Genomic DNA, 19097 nt, shown 5'->3' with positions numbered 1-19097 from the left:
GGATTCGAACCTGGGAGTGCAGCAGCAGCAGCGCAGTTCCGGACTGAAGCGCCTAGAACCGCTCGGCCATAGTGGCCGGCCCGATTGGCTAACAATACAAGCCCCATTCTGTGAAAACCACACATCAACAGCACTTTCAATTTTCGCAATATTTGCGGTGCAAGTTTTAGGTGATTCACCCTGTATAGTTTTAAAATATATCAAGTTTTACTCACCTTAAAATACTGAAGCTGAAGAATTAACAGTATTTTCCAAATAGCTCTAATATATTATACAGAACTTAAGAAGTGCAGACTCAACATATTTACAAATGCTGCACTAAGCACTACTTCACGTCTTAAAAGAAAAGTAAAATAAAAGGAACACTACAAAATGTCAGGAACTACTTACGGCGGTGTCTAGTGCGCATTCTTTCATGTGATTCTGAAGTCGATCACTATATTGAAACACCGACCAAGAAACATCACTTATTGCTAGGTACATTATCATCAAAATACAACACTCTTCCCTAACTGATCCTAAAAACGTGATTGACGAATAAATTATACAGGGTGAAAAGTATTTAAACCGACAAACTCTGGGTGGTTGTAGGGGATATTAAAACAAATATTTTTCCCTGATGTAATTTTTTCCTATGAGGATTATTTAAACCGGCGAAGGCCGTTTTACGCGCCAGTTGTAGGCAACTACTGTCCACCAGTGTAGTAGTGCATTGTCTCTGTTTACTAATGGAGCGATACACCTGGAGTGAGTACACTGATATGGTTGGTGCGTACCACAACGGACGAGCTGCAAAGCGGGTTTATCAACAACAATATCCTAATTGCCGTATCTCGCATCATACGACCTTTGCTGCTGTGTACGTATCAACGTATGCGTGAGACCCGGTCATTTAGCAGATTACCTGGACAGGGACGCCGTCGCACGGTAAGAACGCTGAAATCTGAGGAAGCTGTCTTGCAGCATGTGGAGCGGGATCCTTCAATCAGCACTCGTGCAATTGCACGTAACATGGGGACTAATCAGACGAATGTAAGGACAGTCCTTCGAGAGCAATTGTCACGTCCATTTCACTTACAGCGTGTCCACAACCTGGAACCAGTTGATTATCCACCCAGAGCACAGTTTTCGCAGTGGTACCTGGAACAGTGTGAAATGTATCCTAAATTTCCATCCTCTGTGTTGTTTACCGATAAAGCAACGTTAGGGCGTAATGGAGTCTTCAACATGCACAATTCGCATGTTTGGAGTGAGAATAACCCACATGCCACAGTTACTAGCGCTCATCAAGTGCGGTTCTTCGTTAATGTGTGGGTCGGTGTTGTTGGTGACTTTTTAATTGGACCGTATCTGCTACCTAGGCCATTAAATGGCAGGCACTATTAAAATTTTCTCGTCAGAACATTGCCAGAATTGTTGGAAGACGTCCCGCTCCCTACAAGACAAAGCATGTGGTTCCAACATGACAGGGCGCCGGCACATTTCAGTCGTCGTGTGCGTCGATTCCTGGACCGACGGTTCCCAGCAACGTGGATTTGCTGCTCGATCCCCAGATATGTCCCCTCTGGACTTTTTTGTGTGGGGAGAGATGCGCAACCTTGTTTACGCAACTCCTGTTGCATCAGAAGAGGATCTGGTTGCCCGGATAGTAGCAGCAGCAGGAACAATTCAGGATACTCCTGGGGTTTTTGCCCGTGTCAGACAGAACGTGATCCGACGGTGTAACCTTTGTTTAGGTGTCAATGGAGGCATTTTTGAAAATCTACTGTAATTGAAATTGGGTTGTGTTAACGTGTTAGCCGGCCGAAGTGGCCGTGCGGTTAAAGGCGCTGCAGTCTGGAACCGCAAGACCGCTACGGTCGCAGGTTCGAATCCTGCCTCGGGCATGGATGTTTGTGATGTCCTTAGGTTAGTTAGGTTTAACTAGTTCTAAGTTCTAGGGGACTAATGACCTCAGCAGTTGAGTCCCATAGTGCTCAGAGCCATTTGAACCATTTTAACGTGTCGTCTCTTGGTCATAAAAAAATGGAAAAGTGTTTGTTGGTTTAATTAATTTGCCGCCAGAGAAATCTTCCTCTACCGGTTTAAATACTCCTCATAGGAAAAAATTACATCAGGGAAAAATATTTGTTTTGATGTCCCCTACAACCTCCCAGAGTTCGTCGGTTTAAATACTTTTCACCCTGTATGTGCTGTCCAGTAACTTTTGCAAATCTGATAACAAATGTCGTCTCTCATTTAGTTTTCGTAAGAAAATCAACTGTCGCCCGACCAAAAGCAGTGAGATGGGTGGAGCTGGTGTACTCACACTGGCAGGCGGGCGCGGTGCCCGTCCAGAAGCCGTCCTGGGCGCAGAGGCGCGTGCCGTTGCCCACCAGCCGGTGTCCCTCCGGGCAGCGGTACGTGATAGTCGAGCCCACGCTCTGCTGGTCGCCCTCGATGGTCGTGTTCAGCAGCTTGTCGGGGCTGCCGCACGTCGACGGAGCTGTCAAAGAAGCGACAAGGCTCGTGAGAAACAGTGGTCCCCCACCCGAAGGTGTGTTTCAAGACAGTACTATCTCATTATTACGGAATATTTTATCAGATGAACATCCGCAACTGAGGAACATGTTTGTAGAATAAAAATACGCTTCAGTTTCTGAACTGGTTTCGAAACTTTAAGCTTCATTTTTAGGTGCCAGCAGCTGCTAACAGGACGAGGGGCTACTAATGTGCAAGTACTGTGTGGTTGACATACTAAAGTCAGAGGTACAGTTGTGGAAAGTAGGGTACTAACATAATTATGGGAACGTAAATATGCCGCGGGCCCGTCAGTCATGGGGAATCACCCGACGTCAAACAAATGCGTGGTATTGGAGGGCGATGCGTTTGTTTGAGGTGGGTGTGATTCCCCATGATTGACTGGCCTGATCACCGCGTATTTATGTTCTCGTAATTATGTGAGTACACCACTTCCCAGAACTGTAGCTATCATTTTGGTATGTCAAAAATGGTTCAAATGGTTCTGAGCACTATGGGACTTAACTTCTGAGGTCATCAGTCCCCTAGAACTTAGAACTACTTAAACCTAACTACCCTAAGGACATCACACACATCCATGCCCGAGGCAGGATTCGAACCTGCGACCGTAGCGGTCGCGCGGTTCCAGACTGTAGCGCCTAGAACCGCTCGGCCACTCCGGCCGGCCGGTATGTGAACCCCAGAGCACTTGTACGTTAGTAGGCCCTCCTCTCGTTCGCAGTTGGTGGCACCTGAGTATGAAGCTTCAAGCTTCGAATCCCCTCATGGAATAAATTACGAAAAATTACTGGCAACTGAGGAACATGTTTATACAAACAAAAATACGTTTCAGTTGCTAGCAATTTTTCTCAATGTATTCCAGGACCGATTTCGAAGCTTTAAGCGGATTTTTATTCTATAAAAAGTCTCATTATTATGTAGCTGAAGCTCTTGGACTTAAGGCGTTACTCGGATAGTGCGAAAATTCACCAGGATTATTTCAGCTTCAGCGACACCTTGTAGTGTACAATCGAGAGCCTCAGCAATATTCGGTACGCCGAGATAGTCTTAAAGAACACACAGCAGTGAAACTTCCTGTGTGCTGGACCGGGAATCGGACCGGAATATTTGCCTATCGAGGGCAAGTGCTCTTACCACTGAACCAGGCGCGACTCACGGCCTGCCTTCACGGCTTTACGTCTGCTAGCACCTCATCAAACTTTTCAAACTTCCAAGCACACTGCAGTGGTCCTGTTACCGCTGTGTACCAGCTAACATGAGTTAACACGCAGTTGTTCTTTTTCGGTGTTGAATTTGTATACTGAGAGAGGACATTGGCCTTAAATGGCAGATAAAGACTACGACAGTTTTTATATTTATCAAATTCGTTGGTATTAGACCCATCTCCTCTTGCTTGTGATGGCATCGTAGAACATTGATTAACGTGTCGATATTCCAAAATGGTGCGGAATGCTGCAAAACACACATCAGAACCGAATAAATAGCAGCTTATAAACAGGTATTTTAATTTTGAAATTCTCAAAGGAAATGTTAATTTTCTTAAAGCGTGAGTACGAATGCGGAAATGTCATTGCTACAAATGCACAATATCAAACATTTGCATTATTTAATTTGACATAATATTTCATTTGCGGTTTTGTCACCTCGAAAGTAACAGTTTTTTTAGATAATTTTAAGTAAATGAGTCACTAACAGTATTAGACCCGTTTTGCTAATCGACAGCAAAGTAAGCAATGATGCCCAAATTCGAGAGAATATAAAATGCAGACTAGCAATAGCAAGAAAAGCACGTCTGAAAAAGAGAAATTTGCTAACATCAAATACAAATTTAAGCGACAGGAAGTCATTTCTTTAGGTATTTGTCTGGAGTGTAGCCTTGCATGTATGTGAAACATGGACTTAATTAGTTCAGGCAAGATGAAAATAGAAGTTTTTGAAACGTGGTGCTACAGAAGAATGCTGAAGATTAATTAGTAATAAATAGGAAATGAATGTAGATGTGAAAAAAGAAATTTATGGCACAATTTCACTAAAAGAAGGGATCGATGGATAGGAAACACCCTGAGACATCAAGAATTAGTCAGTTTGGTAGTGGAGAGAAATATGCGAGGAAAAAACTTCTGGAGGTCGATCCAGGTATGAATACAGTAAGCAGGTTCAAATGAACGTAAGTTATACTTGTTATTAGAATATGAAGAGGCTTCTATAGATTGGTCTAGCATGGAGAGATGCATCCAGACAGTCTTCAGATTGAAGGTCGCAGGAACAACAACAATGGTGAAAAACTTAAGGCTTATCAGAAACCGTTATGTGCCACTTAGAAACGGACTATTAACGCATCGAAAATTACTGACCATAATTGCATTTTCCTCTCTAAATTTCCGGGATAGACTAAACGTGACGTAATTCTGTGCTACACGCTTGTACGACGAGGCAGAGGCTGTTGGCTGGGCGTCGCTCAACTGCGCAATACCGTGCAAAGGTGAACGCGCGGCGTGGGCAGTGCGCGAGGCTGACACCCACAGGTTTGGGTACGGTGACTGCCATCTCAGCAGGTCACATTTTTGCGTCTGCTACAAGTGAGTATTGTGCGCCGACCTGGCTGTGAAGGAATAAAGCCACAGATGCTCAAATGTAGCAAGTGAGATATCTGGCCGAGTGCGACCAGTGCAAGTAGAGATTGCTACAAAAATTCTTGCTTCTAAATATTAAGTGGGTGACGAAATTCTCAAGAGAAACATAAGTTGAGGAACAGACATCTTAGCAGTCATTGTGATAAATATAGTTGGTGTAGTGTGACAATGATGTAGGTCTACCTCCAAACTTTCAGGGTTATCTCCAAACTTTCAGGGTAACTTCCTCACACACAGAAGAAGAGAATATATCTTTCGGTAAAGCACAGTTTGATGTACACCATGACCTGCTCTTAAAAACTACTTGTTTGTCAAACTGATGTACGGGCATACAGCCCATCATCAGTGGCATACATTGATAAGGCAAAACATAATGACCGCTGCCCACAGCGACGTTGGATGCCACCTGGTAGCGTTGCGGACACGTGATGCGGTAACAAAAGTATAAAGCAGAGCACACACGCAAGAGGGACCACCCTAGCGAAGATATGGGGTACAAATGGGGAAATCCATGGATAAGCGTCTTTGACAAGGGTAGATTAATGTTACGCTGAGCCTGTGAACGAGTATTTCGAAAATGGCGAAACTGGTCGAATATTCACGTGCTACTGTCATGAGGATCTGCGGAAAGAGGTGGGTCAGTGAAACTACACTAGGCACTAAATGGTTAGACGTCCACGATTCTTCAGAGAACGCGGGGTCTGGAGGCTTGTCTGCTCTGTAAAGTAGGACGGATGGTGGCGTTTCTGCTGAAAGAGCGCAATGCTGATGCACGAACAAGTGTTTCGGAGCACACCGTTCATCGTAAATGGAGCTCCGCAGCAGACCACCCATACGTGTTCACATGTTGACCCAACGATATCGTCAGTTACGACTGCAGTGGGCACGGGACCATCGAGATTCGACCGTCGATTACTGGAAACCTGCCCGCTCTTCGGGTGAATCACATTTTTACTACACACGGTCGACGGTCGTCTCCACAAACGCCGTCATCGTGATGAACGGCGGCTCGAAACGTGCAGCGAGCCACGGATGCAGGCTGGTGGGAGCAGTATTATGCTAAGGGAGACATTCTCCTGCATTTGCGTGGGACCTGTGGTAGTAATCGAAGACACGCTGACAGCTGCCAACCACCTGCATCCCTTCATGCTTCATGTCTGCCCCGACGGCGATGCCATCTTTCAGCCGTATAATTAACCGTGTCTCGGAGCCAGAATCGTGGAAAAGTGGTTTGAGGAGCATTATAGTGAACTCAAGATGATGTCTCGGCAACCAAATTAGCCTGATGTAAATCCTATGGAACCCATCTGACTCGCTATCGGGTGCCATCACTGAGTACGCAAATCAGCGGGCCATTATTTACGCGAATTACATGACCTGCGTGGAGACATTTAATGCGACATACCTCCAAGAACCTACCAACAAACTGTAGGATCCTTGATACGCAGAATGAGTGCTGTATTTCGTTCCAAAGACGGACAAACAAGCTTTTAAGCAGGAGGTCATACTGTTTTGCCTCCTCAGTACATAGTGTGCACATCTCTACCTACATGTATACCTACAATAGAGTCCTATACAACCAGGAAGTGTTGCCGTTTAGCTCTGTCAGTTATAACATGTACACACAACAACCGCAGAGATCCACATCATTTTTAATGATCATAAAGATTTTATGCGAGGTTTGGAACTTCAATAGCGGCAACTATTTATTTACATCTTATAAAAAAGAGATACATGTTTCAAAGTTTGCTCCCCTTCGAAGTAGTCACCAACGTGCAGTATATCAGCGATCTGGAAGTCTTATGATACCCTTAGCAGCGCCAGTTGTTTTGATCGTTCGAGTGGAGTGGCTTACTGACTGTGAATCTCTGTAACAGTTGTGAAGCGAATACCATGAGGTGCTTCCTTCAATTCAGGATTCAAGCTGAAGCCACAAGGGCTTCAGTTCGGGGAGTGATGTGAGTAGTACAGAACTTCCCAGTGCCCACGATCGAACAAGCAAGGTCACAACTTGCGCCATTTGCGCCCGAGCATTGTCCTGCGAAATGCTGGGCGGGTCCAGCAGGAAGTGTCGCCGCTTCTTTCTTTAAACTGTTGCCACACGGGAGAGCCGTACGGTCTGAAGCGCCTTGTCACGGTTCGGGTGGCTCCTCCCGTCAGAGGTTCGAGTCCTCCCTTGGGCATGGGTGTGTGTGTCGTCCTTAGCGTAAGTTAGTCTACGTTAGTTTAAGTAGTGTGTAAGTCTAGGGACCGATGACTTCAGCAGTTTGGTCCCATAGCATTTACCAAAAATTTCCAAATTTTTCTAAACTGTTTATTTTATATTTGCAGCAAGCATGTGGCTCAAGTTGTGGTTTATTTGTTCGATCGTTGGGACTGGAAAGCGTTGCACCGTCTACCACACTTTCTGAACTTAAGTCCTTGTGGCTTCAGCTTGCTTCCTAAATTGGTCGAAGCACTTCATGGCATTCGCTGCAGAACTGTTACAGAGATTCGTCCGGAAAAGTACGGCTTCACTCGAGTTATCAACACAACTGGCGCTGCTGAAGGTGTGTTGTGGAACCAGATACTTGCTACGAGTGAAAGAGACTATCTGTTTGTTCTTGAGGAGTATCTCTGACTTGTTGATATACGCTGGGTTGGTGGATAAGTTTATAGCGATTTTCTATAAACTGAATAAACACAGCAGATACACATAACAGAGACTTTAGTCATCAATAATACGAGTATATTATTCTTCAATATTTTCAACAGTCTGCCAACATTGGGGTAACTTTACGATTCCGCGAGTGTAGAAATCACGTGTTTTGAGATGAGGAACTCGTGGAGCCATGTTCGGAGCGCATTTTCATCCGAGAAGGAGGTTCCTTGAAGGCTGTTCGATAGCGAGCGGAAAAGAAAACCTGAAGGCGCAACATCATGTAAATAAGGGGGGGGTTTGGGGGTGGAATGACTTCCCAACCAAACTCCTGTACAGTGTTTTTTGTCAGTCTAGCAAGATGCGGGTGGGCGTTATCGTGGAATAGAATCACTTTGCGCAGTATTCCTCGTGATTGTTCTTGAACTGCGCCTGCAAGCCTTCTCAGTTGTTGACAATAAATGCCAGCAGCGATGATTACACTTTAGGGAAGCAATTCGTAGTTCACCACACCGTCGCTGTTCCACCAGATGCATAACATTATCTTTTGTGGATGCTTTGTTTGGGGTTAGCCGTTCCTTTCCTTTCTTTATGGTAGCATAAAGACACCATTTATCGTCACCAGTAATGATACAGTATGGGAATGGTCGGTGTTTCTCACGAGCCATTTGATGACGGACAAGCAGAAATGCACATACGGCCACCCGCCGTGGATCATTGTTAATTAACGCATTTAAACGATCTCCATCAAAGCCCGAAGGTCTTCCTGAACGTGGAGAGTCACTAATATCAAAACGATCCTCCTCAAAACGGGAAAACCATTTTCTTGCCGTGCTTTCTCCAATGGCATTATCTGCACGGTGTAAATGTTTCTCGCTGCTGTCTCCCCTGTATTGAGCTCAAACAGAAGAATAGGTCGGAAGTGTTACGATTTCTCCACTTGTCACTCCATTTTCTAGCGTCCTCAGTTTCACTCACTATCTACAAATGACAATATGCACTTGCAAAACAAAAACACCACGAACTTATGCACCAACCTAATAGTCCTGTGACGACAAAATAGCCCGCATCTCGTGGTCGTGCGGTAGCGTTCTCGCTTCCCACGCCCGGGTTCCCGGGTTCGATTCCCGGCGGGGTCAGGGATTTTCTCTGCCTCGTGATGGCTGGGTGTTGTGTGCTGTCCTTAGGTTAGTTAGGTTTAAGTAGTTCTAAGTTCTAGGGGACTTATGACCACAGCAGTTGAGTCCCATAGTGCTCAGAGCCATTTGAACCATTTTTGAACGACAAAATAAAGTTTGTTGTGGATCGAGTACTCTCTCATTACTATATTTTCACCACACAACAAGGTATGCTACGACTTCCACATCACTGGCACCAGCTTATACAGAATGCCACTTTGAAGGAAAGTAAAGTTTTGAGAAACATAATTCTTTTGCATAAATTGTAAATGCCTAGTTGCCACTATTAAAGGTCCAATCCTCATACTTAACAGATACATCATTTGATGTACATATACACAATAAATTGCTCTGGTGATGAACTATAAAAGTGCAGCTCATAGTGTACAACACGATACCCTTCGGGCGGCACTCACTGTGCTGGCAGATCCAGTGCAGGTAGTCGAGGTTGCAGCCCACGTCGTTCCACAGCCAGCCGCGGCCGCCGTCCAGCACCACGCAGTTCTGCTCGCCGTTGTAGTTGTTGGGCTGGTCCTTGCCCCACGCCGGCCGCTCGATCACCTCGCCTGCAACAACGGAACCTGGCGTCATTGAACTGGACAATGCTTTTATTTCACCCGAGCACACTCCACTCAGCTGTACACTCATATACACTGCTGTAGTTAAAACTGCAACATCATGATCGATCACAAATCACATTTTACTCATTGTGCATGTACAGTATAGTTGGGAAGAATTCACGATTAAATTGGTAGATGATTTGGAGGTATACAGGTTCCGCAATTTTAGCACACAAAGCTGCCAATTATAGCAGCAGCACCTTCTCCAACCCAGCTGAGTACCGAATAAAACTGAGCTTGAATGGCAGTAACGGGTACGTTATTCCCCGCAGCTGCAGTTCTTTGCTATAGTTCACAGAATGAAGCGGCTGGCGAAAGATGGCGCGCCGGTCTCCCGTAAAACCGTGACACGACGTTGTCAGTAGGTGAGAGAAGGTGCTCACCAGGACCAGGGTCGAACATGTCCTGTATAGAGGTAGGTTAGGACAGAACGGGCAACATTCGCTCCTTCTTTGTACTGTTGAAAGAAACCTGTAAGACTGACTACATCCAATGGACTTAACACGTCAGAAACGCAACGCCTGCTGTTCAGATTACAACCTGTGCGAACCAGAAATGATCGTTACAAATGAGACAGTTTATGCGTCAGTCATTTGCTTATTTTACGTTTCGATGATTCAAACCATCATCTACACGTGGAGAATTTTTTATTTACATAGTTGGTGTAGGTAAAGATTACAGGCGTCTTTTCACAGCAGCAGACCAAGGGAAATGTAAATTATTTTGCGTATTTCGCTAATGTTAAAAACTGTTTGTTTGGAAAAGGCACTTTTGAGAGCTAACAACTTTTATCATTTGCAAAAGATGCAAAATAACCTACAATTTCCTTGGTCTGCTACTCTGAAAAGACGTCTATTCACTCCACCAACACCAGCTACGACAAAAACAAACAGTTGCCGACCTGAAGATGATGGTTTGAACCATCGAAACGCGTAGTGGCAAAATAAATAAGTGACTGACGCAGAAACTGTTTTACTAACATTTCTTCTTTTATTTTTCCAACAACATTTTACTCTTTACGACTTTCCGTCACATTCAAAGGCAGTGTTATATCAGTCATAAAATTGTTCGTTAGATACATTGTATCACGTCAACATTCTCAATCTCGTGATTGAGAATGTTGACGTGTTACAATGTATCTAATGTATTTTATATGACTGACATAACAATGCCTTTGAAAATGACGAAATCGAAACGCATAAGTTGGTGTTGGAAAAATAAAAGTATGGCCAAGACATAAGAAAAGTTCGAGTCTCGGTCCGGCACACAGTTTTAAACTTCCAGGAAGTTTCACATCGGCGCACACTCCGCTGTAGAGTGAAAATCTCATTCTGATAAGAAAAGTTATTCAAAGTGTATCCAAATGCCTGCGTCGTCTCACAGCATATTAATTCAAATTGCAGACGCTGTTTTATTTGTATTTATCAACAGTCGCAGCCCTCATAATGCAGTCTCTTACGAGTGAAATGTTGAAAAGTGATCGTATTGTTTGTCTGTCGATTGGCACCTTATAACACAATGCCACACACTAGGCTCGTATGGCGATGATGAATGCAATGAGCCATCATTAGAGCTCCTCCAACGCTCCACACACAGACACGCCCGTCGTGATGCTGTACGGGAACCGGGACTCGTATGAAGAGACAACACGGCGCCATTCCCGTGTCCGGTATTATCTCGCTTGATGTGAGATGATGCTCTAACGCCGGTAGTGTACGGCCAGCAACTTAAGCAATTCGCCATATTGTGGAGACCAAAACATTGTGAATAGCGCGTGTGTAGCATTGCAGCGTTATTCAGCGAAATACTGTACAAACGAAAACGTCTGTAAAAATGGTTGTCGCGTTACCTACGGATGCGTAAACAGAAGCGGAAAGTTTGTTGTTACTTTCAATAGGTAAATGCTTTGGTTAAAATAATACTTTTGCTTTAAATATACACTATTCGTTGCGGTTATGTTTACGACGGATAACGCAAGGAAAAGCTCGGATCAAAACATTACGAAGAAATATGGCATACCAGTCAAAAATAGCGCAATACATTCAAAGCGTTTCAGTGTATGTTTCAGTGTATGATACGTATTTATCTGACAGAATTTGATGTTAAACTTGTTTTCCTCTGCTGTTGACGCATTGCATATTTTACTTCAGTATTTACGTCTGAGATAATTCAGCGAGTGAACGTTGTGACCAGAACTCAAATCATTAATCTAAAATTTTCAGTATATTAATTCTTTTTCGTGCATATATGATTATTTTGATCTGTGCAAATTATTATGTTGGAAGATTTATCATTAATTTGGGAGCTACTGCTCCAGACATTAGTCTAATAATAATTTCTGTGCAACAAACACTTGGCATGTATTACTAATTTGGCTATTTTATGCGTGTGTTTATTTTTTAGTGTTGCTAAAAGATATTCGTTCAGTCCAGGAGCACCATCTCATGACACTGTTGCACGTTTCAAGAGAGGGTTGTACACTATAAGTGAAGCAAACACGCAATACAGGAATAGAATCAAGCTTCTGCAACAGCTAAATTGTCTCCTGAAGCAATGGAATTGCAGGTGAAGAACTACGTATATGGAGAGAGTACTTCAATGCTTAACAATGTATCAGCTGTAAATGAAGAGTTGTGACGTCAATTTGCGAAGACAACATGTTCTCTCTTTCTTACAAAATGTGGCTCACCTTTGAGATCTTTTGCATTGACGCTTAACTTTCATTCTGCAAGAACATATGATTATGACAGGGCATATACGATACGTGCTTGCCACATCCTAGAACAATAAGTCAGTGATAGCAAAATGTGGCTGGAGCAATTGCTTTTACAAGATTTGCAATATGTATTTCCACAGGATTGCACTGATTTAATGGTTGGTAAAGTTATGTGTAAGTGTTGAAAGAAGACTTTAATTCTGAACTTGAATTCTCACATGAGACATCATTAGTCACTTGATAACCACGTAGTGTTACAGTCTAGTACGCCTGATGCAACAAGAATGCTGGAAGTCTTTTTTCACAGAAACAAAAGTAAATGCGAATACACTAACCATCTTCGAAGGACAGTGAGGTAGATTTGTAGTAAAGTACACTTGTTGATAAGTTACTAATTTTGTTTGTTTTTGAAAGTGAAATAAAGATTTAACTTCACAAAGCATTAGAGTGTTGCTATGTTGCATATAAAAGCATTATATAACCCTTTTGCCTTTGAAATTTCTTTTTACAGACATCATAACTGAATATATGTGCGCTAGTGGTTGTGACGATAAGATGAAACCATAACTGAAATATATAATCCTGATCGTGCAAAATTGTCAAACGAAACTGATAGTATTGAGAATGGCTTGAGCTTTCTTATCATGATAAAATGTGTGTGTGAGAGAGAGACAAAGGTAGTCTTTACATCAACTGTAAGCTTTTTTTTTTAAATTTTAGTTTAGTTGTTAGGCTTCATCGCACCTAAGACCAACCAGTAAATTTCATAGAATGTTGTAGTGTACTTCTGCCTTAAAAGGGTCAATCGACTGCTGACATTCAGAAAATCGTACATAATTGTAGTGAAATGATAGGAAGCATCATGTACTGTGAACTACTGCAGTTAACTGCAGCTAATTAAATTAATACGAGCTGCTGATTTGCCGCGATATAGTCCATGCTTGACGAATGAAATTTCGCATAAATAAAGTAAGTTCCCAAGTTCCTAATTATGACTATTCTTCCATGAAAGTATGTCGTATCTAAGTACATACTCATATGGGAGTGTCAGTTCAATGGCTTTAAACAGTGAGGGCAAGTTTGACGCAGTGCTTTAGTGAAGAAACTAGAAGTCAGAAGCGGAGCGAGTACGCGTCTGATATTGAGGGTTGCATACATTACAAATCAAGGCCCCGTTGATACACCAGTAGCTATACCGGCTCACTTCCTTCCCAAGGTAGCGCGGAGTCTGAGAACGGTGGTGCTACGGTCACTTCCTATTTGTCGACTCGCTTTCACTTCTACCGAAGCTTGCTGGAGTGTAAGGCTAGCCGTGGCTTCGCACGCAAGTTGAGTGCACGACCGTGTTGTTGTAAAGGAGAAGTGGCAGGGTGAGAATGACTAATGGTGGGAATCATTTGGCCTCTAACGAGGCTGTGTTTTGTGAGGCTGTGGAGTGTGTAACTTGAAAATTAAAGTGATGCAGTGTATACAGTTCCAAATGGTGCTCCATCAGAAGAAGACTCTGGAAAAAGTTCAGTGCTATAGAGCACGCTTCAGAGGAAAAAAAACATACAGGTTCGTCCAGTGAAAATGTGGTTACATTCTTCTTTATCCCTCCTCCACCATGAAAAAGCATACGGGCTCCGTAAAACGAAAACTGGGCACAGAGCAACGTCACTGTCATTTCCCTACGACCAAAAGCGCGCTATTTGTATACTGTTTTGGTCATAGGAGCCGCGTTTACGGGCTAATACGGAATTATGCAGTTTATCATTCATTTCTTTAACTTTTTCGAAGAAATTTATTTTAATAATTAATCGGCCTTTAGAGAACGCACGTCATCCTGATGTCCTGTATTCTTGTACTGTCGTCACAGATTCGTTAACGTGTCGAAAGCGTGAGTATGTCAACGTGACTGTCAGGCGTTTCCTGAATAATGATTAAATATTAAAATAAATTTACACCAAAGAGCTATACATAAATTAGTGGACAATAGCTGTAATCCCCAGCAGTTGCGTATGTAGCCGCAATGTCGCATGTTCTAGTTTATACATGCAAACTCGTGTACTCTGTCTCCTTTCTCCCCGTTGGAGAGTAGCCCGCTGCCACATCTTTGGAATGACGTCTATACTTACCATGGCAGCCAGTAGCTTCTAAATGGTTCTCCGACAAGCCCAGAGACGGCAACCCATGTACTGTCAAAACGATTTTCATTTGTTTAATATCTTTAATATTTTTACGTATTTTACCTGACATTAGCCGTGGAACCAGCTAAGTTTCATGTATTTTTATTTTTCAATCTTGTCATTGTTCTTTTAATTACGAAATTTTACGTTTTTATTTGACTTTTAACCCATTGATTAGCGACGACAACATTCTGTCAAAAGTGGGCGGAGCCTCCAGTATATAAGGAGGCTCCTGCTCATACAGCATTAGTAATTCATCGTTTAATAACTTTCTAGTTTTATGTAATTTTCTTTAATGTATGTAGCCCTCTGATCAGACTTCGTATTTGACTTGCAGGTCTGAAGATGACCACAGGCATGGTCGAAACAGGTTAACAGAATAAATAAATAAATTTGTGATCAAGACTCATTTTAATAGTAACTATCAGTAATAACATTGATTACTGTTTGCTCCCACGATGTACTCAAAAGTAAATAAAGAACAAAGATCTAGAATGTAAATAATGTTTGTTCTACTTAAAAATGTTAAAAAGCTTTCACATAAAAAATTCGGAGGCATTACTTTTCAGCAAGTCCTCGTACATAATGTAGACGGCATTAACGCTTCGTGCTTCGTGCGCCTGCACTGAAATGCTAATCATTGTCACTACCAAGTATGCAGTACTCTTCACCCCAATTTGACGTTTCTTGAATTCTGTCTTCATGACGCAGCAGTTTTAATAGTTCGTAGTGTGTTTCACACGAAGTACGAGGGAGGGGTGTAATTAAATACAAACGAATGTGGAAATTTCTTTGATGTGCAAGACTTAGGAAGACATGAAACGTCGTTGTCTCGAGACGACTATTAAATTCGGAAGACTTTATGAACAGCACCGGTAAAAGCGCTTGAAAAGATGTGCATCTGGACGAAATCTGACCCTGCACCGAGATCTGGGTAGCTGCGTAGCAGTATTACGGTGGGCTTAACTTTTATCCTCCAACTAATGACATTGCATGGCTATTACTAAGGCCTTTATGTAGGTTGTTAACGGTATCTCTCTGACCTTTGAGAGAAGTGCTCTCGGCAATCTGGCACATCCGAGATCGTATCGTAGTACGCAATTATGTTAATAGAACCAGAGGAGAGGTGTGCGCTACATGCACATCCGCCGTGCTCAGCGTGGTGCTTACGTGTAAAGCCAGACTGTTAGGGCAGAAACTAATGTCCGACAAATGAGAGAGAGCGCCTCGCACTAGGACGTACACTATGTAATCAAAAGTATCCCGACTACCCCAAAAACATACGTTTCTCGTTGTAGGTATTTTGTGCTGCCACCTGCTGCCAGGTACTCCATATCAGCGATCTCAGTAGTCATTACACATCGCGAGAGAGCAGAATCGGGCGCTCCGCGAAACTCACGGACTTCGAACGTGGTCAGGTGATTCAGTGTCACTTGTGTCATACGTCTGTACGTGAGATTTCCACACTCCTAAACACCTCTAGGTCCACTGTTTCTGATGTGATAGCGAAGTGGAAACGTGACGGGACAAATACAGCACAAAAGCGTACAGGCCGACCTCGTCTGTTGACTGACAGAGACCGCCGACAGTGAACAGGGTTGTAATATGTAATAGGCAGACATCTATCCAGACCATCACACAGGAATTCCAAATTGCATCAGGACCCACTGCAAGTACTATGACAGTTGGGCGGGAGGTGAGAAAACTTGGATTTTATGGTCGAGCGGCTGCTCATAAGCCACACATCACGCCGGTAAATGCCAAACGATGCTTCGCTTGGTGTAAGGAGCGTAAACATTGGACGATTGAACAGTGGAAAAACGTTGTGAGCAGTGACGAATTACGGTACACAATGTGGCGATCCGATGGCAGAGTGTGGGTATGGCTAATTCCCGTTAACGTCATCTGCCAGCGTGTGTAGTGCCAACAGTAAAATTCGGAGGCGGTGGTGTTATGGTGTGGTCGTGTTCTTCATGGAGGGGGGCATTGCACTCCTTGTTGTTTAGCGTGGCACTGTCACAGCACATGCCTACACTGATGTTTTATGCACCTTCTTGCTTCCCACTGTTGAACAGAAATTCGGAGATGGCGATTGCATCTTTCAACACGATCGAGCACCTGTTCATAATGCACGGCCTGTGGCTGTGTGGTTACACGACAATAACATCCCTGTAATGGACTGGATTGTACACTGCCCTGTCCTGAATCCTATAGAACATCTTTGGGATGTTCTGGAACGCCGACTTCGTGCCAGGCCTCAACGACCGACATCGATACCTATCCTCAGTGCAGCACTCCGTGAAGATTGGGCTGCCATTCCTCAGGAAACCTTCCAGCACCTGATTGAACGTATGCTTGCAAGAGTGGAAGCTGTCATCAAGGCTAAGGGTGGGCCAACACCATATTGAATTCCAACATTACCGATGGAGGGCGCCACGAACTTGTAAGCAGTTTTCAGTCAGGTGTCCGGATACGTATGATCACATAGTGTATCTGGTATCGTGTCTGAGGAAAGCAATTGAAGGATCTCTTTACTATTATGAATCTTTCGTTTATGGTTCAAATGGCTCTGAGCATCATGGGACTTAACATCTGAGGTCATCAGTCCCCTAGACTTACAACAACTTAAACCTAAATAACCTAAGGAAATCATACACATCCATGCCCGAGGCAGGATTGGAACCTGCGACTGCAGCAGCAGCGCGGTTCCGGACTGAAACGCCTAGAACCGCTGGGCCCCAATGGCCGGCGTTTTTTATCATTCGAAATCAGTTCCGACGTTGCAGGTTCCACGGAACCAGTCCATATAATTCATCTTACTAAGAGGTTTGAGAAAACACACAGCTGCGAAAAAATCTCTTTCGGGAGACCTATCAATGAAAGACTAACGCACTAATTTCCACGAGCGAGTACGTGCACAATGGAATAAAAGAAATCCGAGTGTTTGTAGCATGCGCCCGTCAATGTAGGAGCATATGCTCCTATTTTCACGAGCGAATATGTGGGTAAAAAAATAGAAGAAATTTGACAACTTGATGCACATTTCATGGTAGTTAACCAATATGTTATTTCTTTCAGGATGAAAAAAATGCATTCGAGTCATAGTGTGGTCGATCGAATCTTGGGACCCCGTAGCCGTAGATAATTTAAGACTACTGTTTCACTGTCAACAACCAAGGAATCATGTCAACAATTTTTTTTTGCAACCATAGTAATAGGCTTTCTGAGTGTTTTGGACAGCGAGCAAATCGAACATGTATAACAGAACGAGCGTTGGAATAAAGTTGTGTGTTACTGACAGAGAAAATACTAGCGTTTCTTTCGTCTTTTGATCTCGGAAACTTTTACAACGACATTCTTACCGTTCTGCTTTGCTTCGACGTGTGGGAAGAAAATTAACGTACTCCTGTATGTCATAGGAAGTCTTAATAAAGTAACACGGAGGTAGCGAGTTACTTTTCCTCTAGTCTGCCCTTTCGCTTCCTTTCATTGCCGCTTGGAGACAAATGTCATACACGTGTGCTACTCAGCTAGTCACGTACTTTGTCGTACGTTGCAACGTTGGTGTCATTCGTGACTTGCCAGATCGTATGCACTGTCTCCGGCCGATTTCTCAATAAAGAGGAAAGTGTGGTAGCATTACCACGAAACATGTAAATTTATATATTTAAAAAATTTAATCTCAATTTACTATAAAAATTTATATATAGAGTTAAGTTATGAGCAATCGTGATACTCCGTAGTACCGAATGTTACAAGAACTTCGCTTTAAGCTCTACGTATGGCATTCGTTATTCGTTTTTTTTCTGGTCGTGCTTATACCTACACGATTGAAATGAGCGGTATTCACTCATCTCGTACAGTATGAAACGGGAGATATATCTTCGTTCTGAGCGTCCACAACAGTGGTGAAATGCATGGCTGGAGCAATTAAAATTTGGTACCCACAATTTAGAACCGTATTTCCCTGAACCACCCGCTTAAACAGAGTCAAAGCAACTTCATAATCCTGCGTTCACTAACCCAGTTCGTTATCCTGTCCTTATGTTATCAGATTACTAGATTAATAATTGGCAACATGTTACTTGTGGTATAGTTGATTAGTTCCTGCACTATCACGTGCAAAAGGGAAGAAAGTGTTTAATTATCGCTGCTGACTTGCTCTTTTGTAAGTTTTTGCAATAATTTAAATTCATTTAATTCGATCACATGGCAAGACACTGGTTGATTCCAATACCTGTTGACTCTACTGCGCAGATTAATGCCATTACAACACCTTAATCTAAGTGCACTAGGGACTGTTGTGATCCATCGGGCGTAACTCACGTTGTGAATTCTCTGATACCGATGAGTATCGATAGCTTCATTTGTAAGATAGGAATCTCATACACAGCCGTGTATACGAAAATATCATACTTCATTAATTGTTGCTTATATTTTACGAGGTTAGGATAATTTTGAAGTCATTTAATGCGAAATAATGTAAATCAATTTTCCACTACATTTTGCAATATTTATGTATAAATCTGTATTAGTTACTCTAAATAATGCCTTTGCCAGCAATGCAAATGATTTAAACTCTATATCCTATAAATGCAGTCGTTGATCTCTCTCGCACTTGGCG

At 43.0% G+C, this 19097-nt stretch overlaps 1 protein-coding gene across 1 annotated transcript in view; it reads right to left on the bottom strand.

Annotated features, from left to right (window-relative positions):
- Window positions 1–19097, bottom strand: part of LOC126256223 (sushi, von Willebrand factor type A, EGF and pentraxin domain-containing protein 1) — a 559276-nt gene that overhangs the window by 49922 nt on the left and 490257 nt on the right. The window contains exons 8-9 of the mRNA XM_049955464.1: window positions 9386–9535; window positions 2309–2485 (exon numbers count right to left, since the gene is read on the bottom strand). Coding sequence (XP_049811421.1) covers window positions 2309–2485; window positions 9386–9535 — 327 coding nt within the window. The remainder of the gene's footprint in view (window positions 1–2308; window positions 2486–9385; window positions 9536–19097) is intronic.

Source organism: Schistocerca nitens, chromosome 1 (assembly GCF_023898315.1).
Source record: "Schistocerca nitens isolate TAMUIC-IGC-003100 chromosome 1, iqSchNite1.1, whole genome shotgun sequence".
Taxonomy (NCBI): Eukaryota; Metazoa; Arthropoda; class Insecta; order Orthoptera; family Acrididae; genus Schistocerca; species Schistocerca nitens.
The sequence above is the reverse complement of the archived record's forward strand: the minus strand, read 5'-3'. Positions and strand labels throughout refer to the sequence as shown.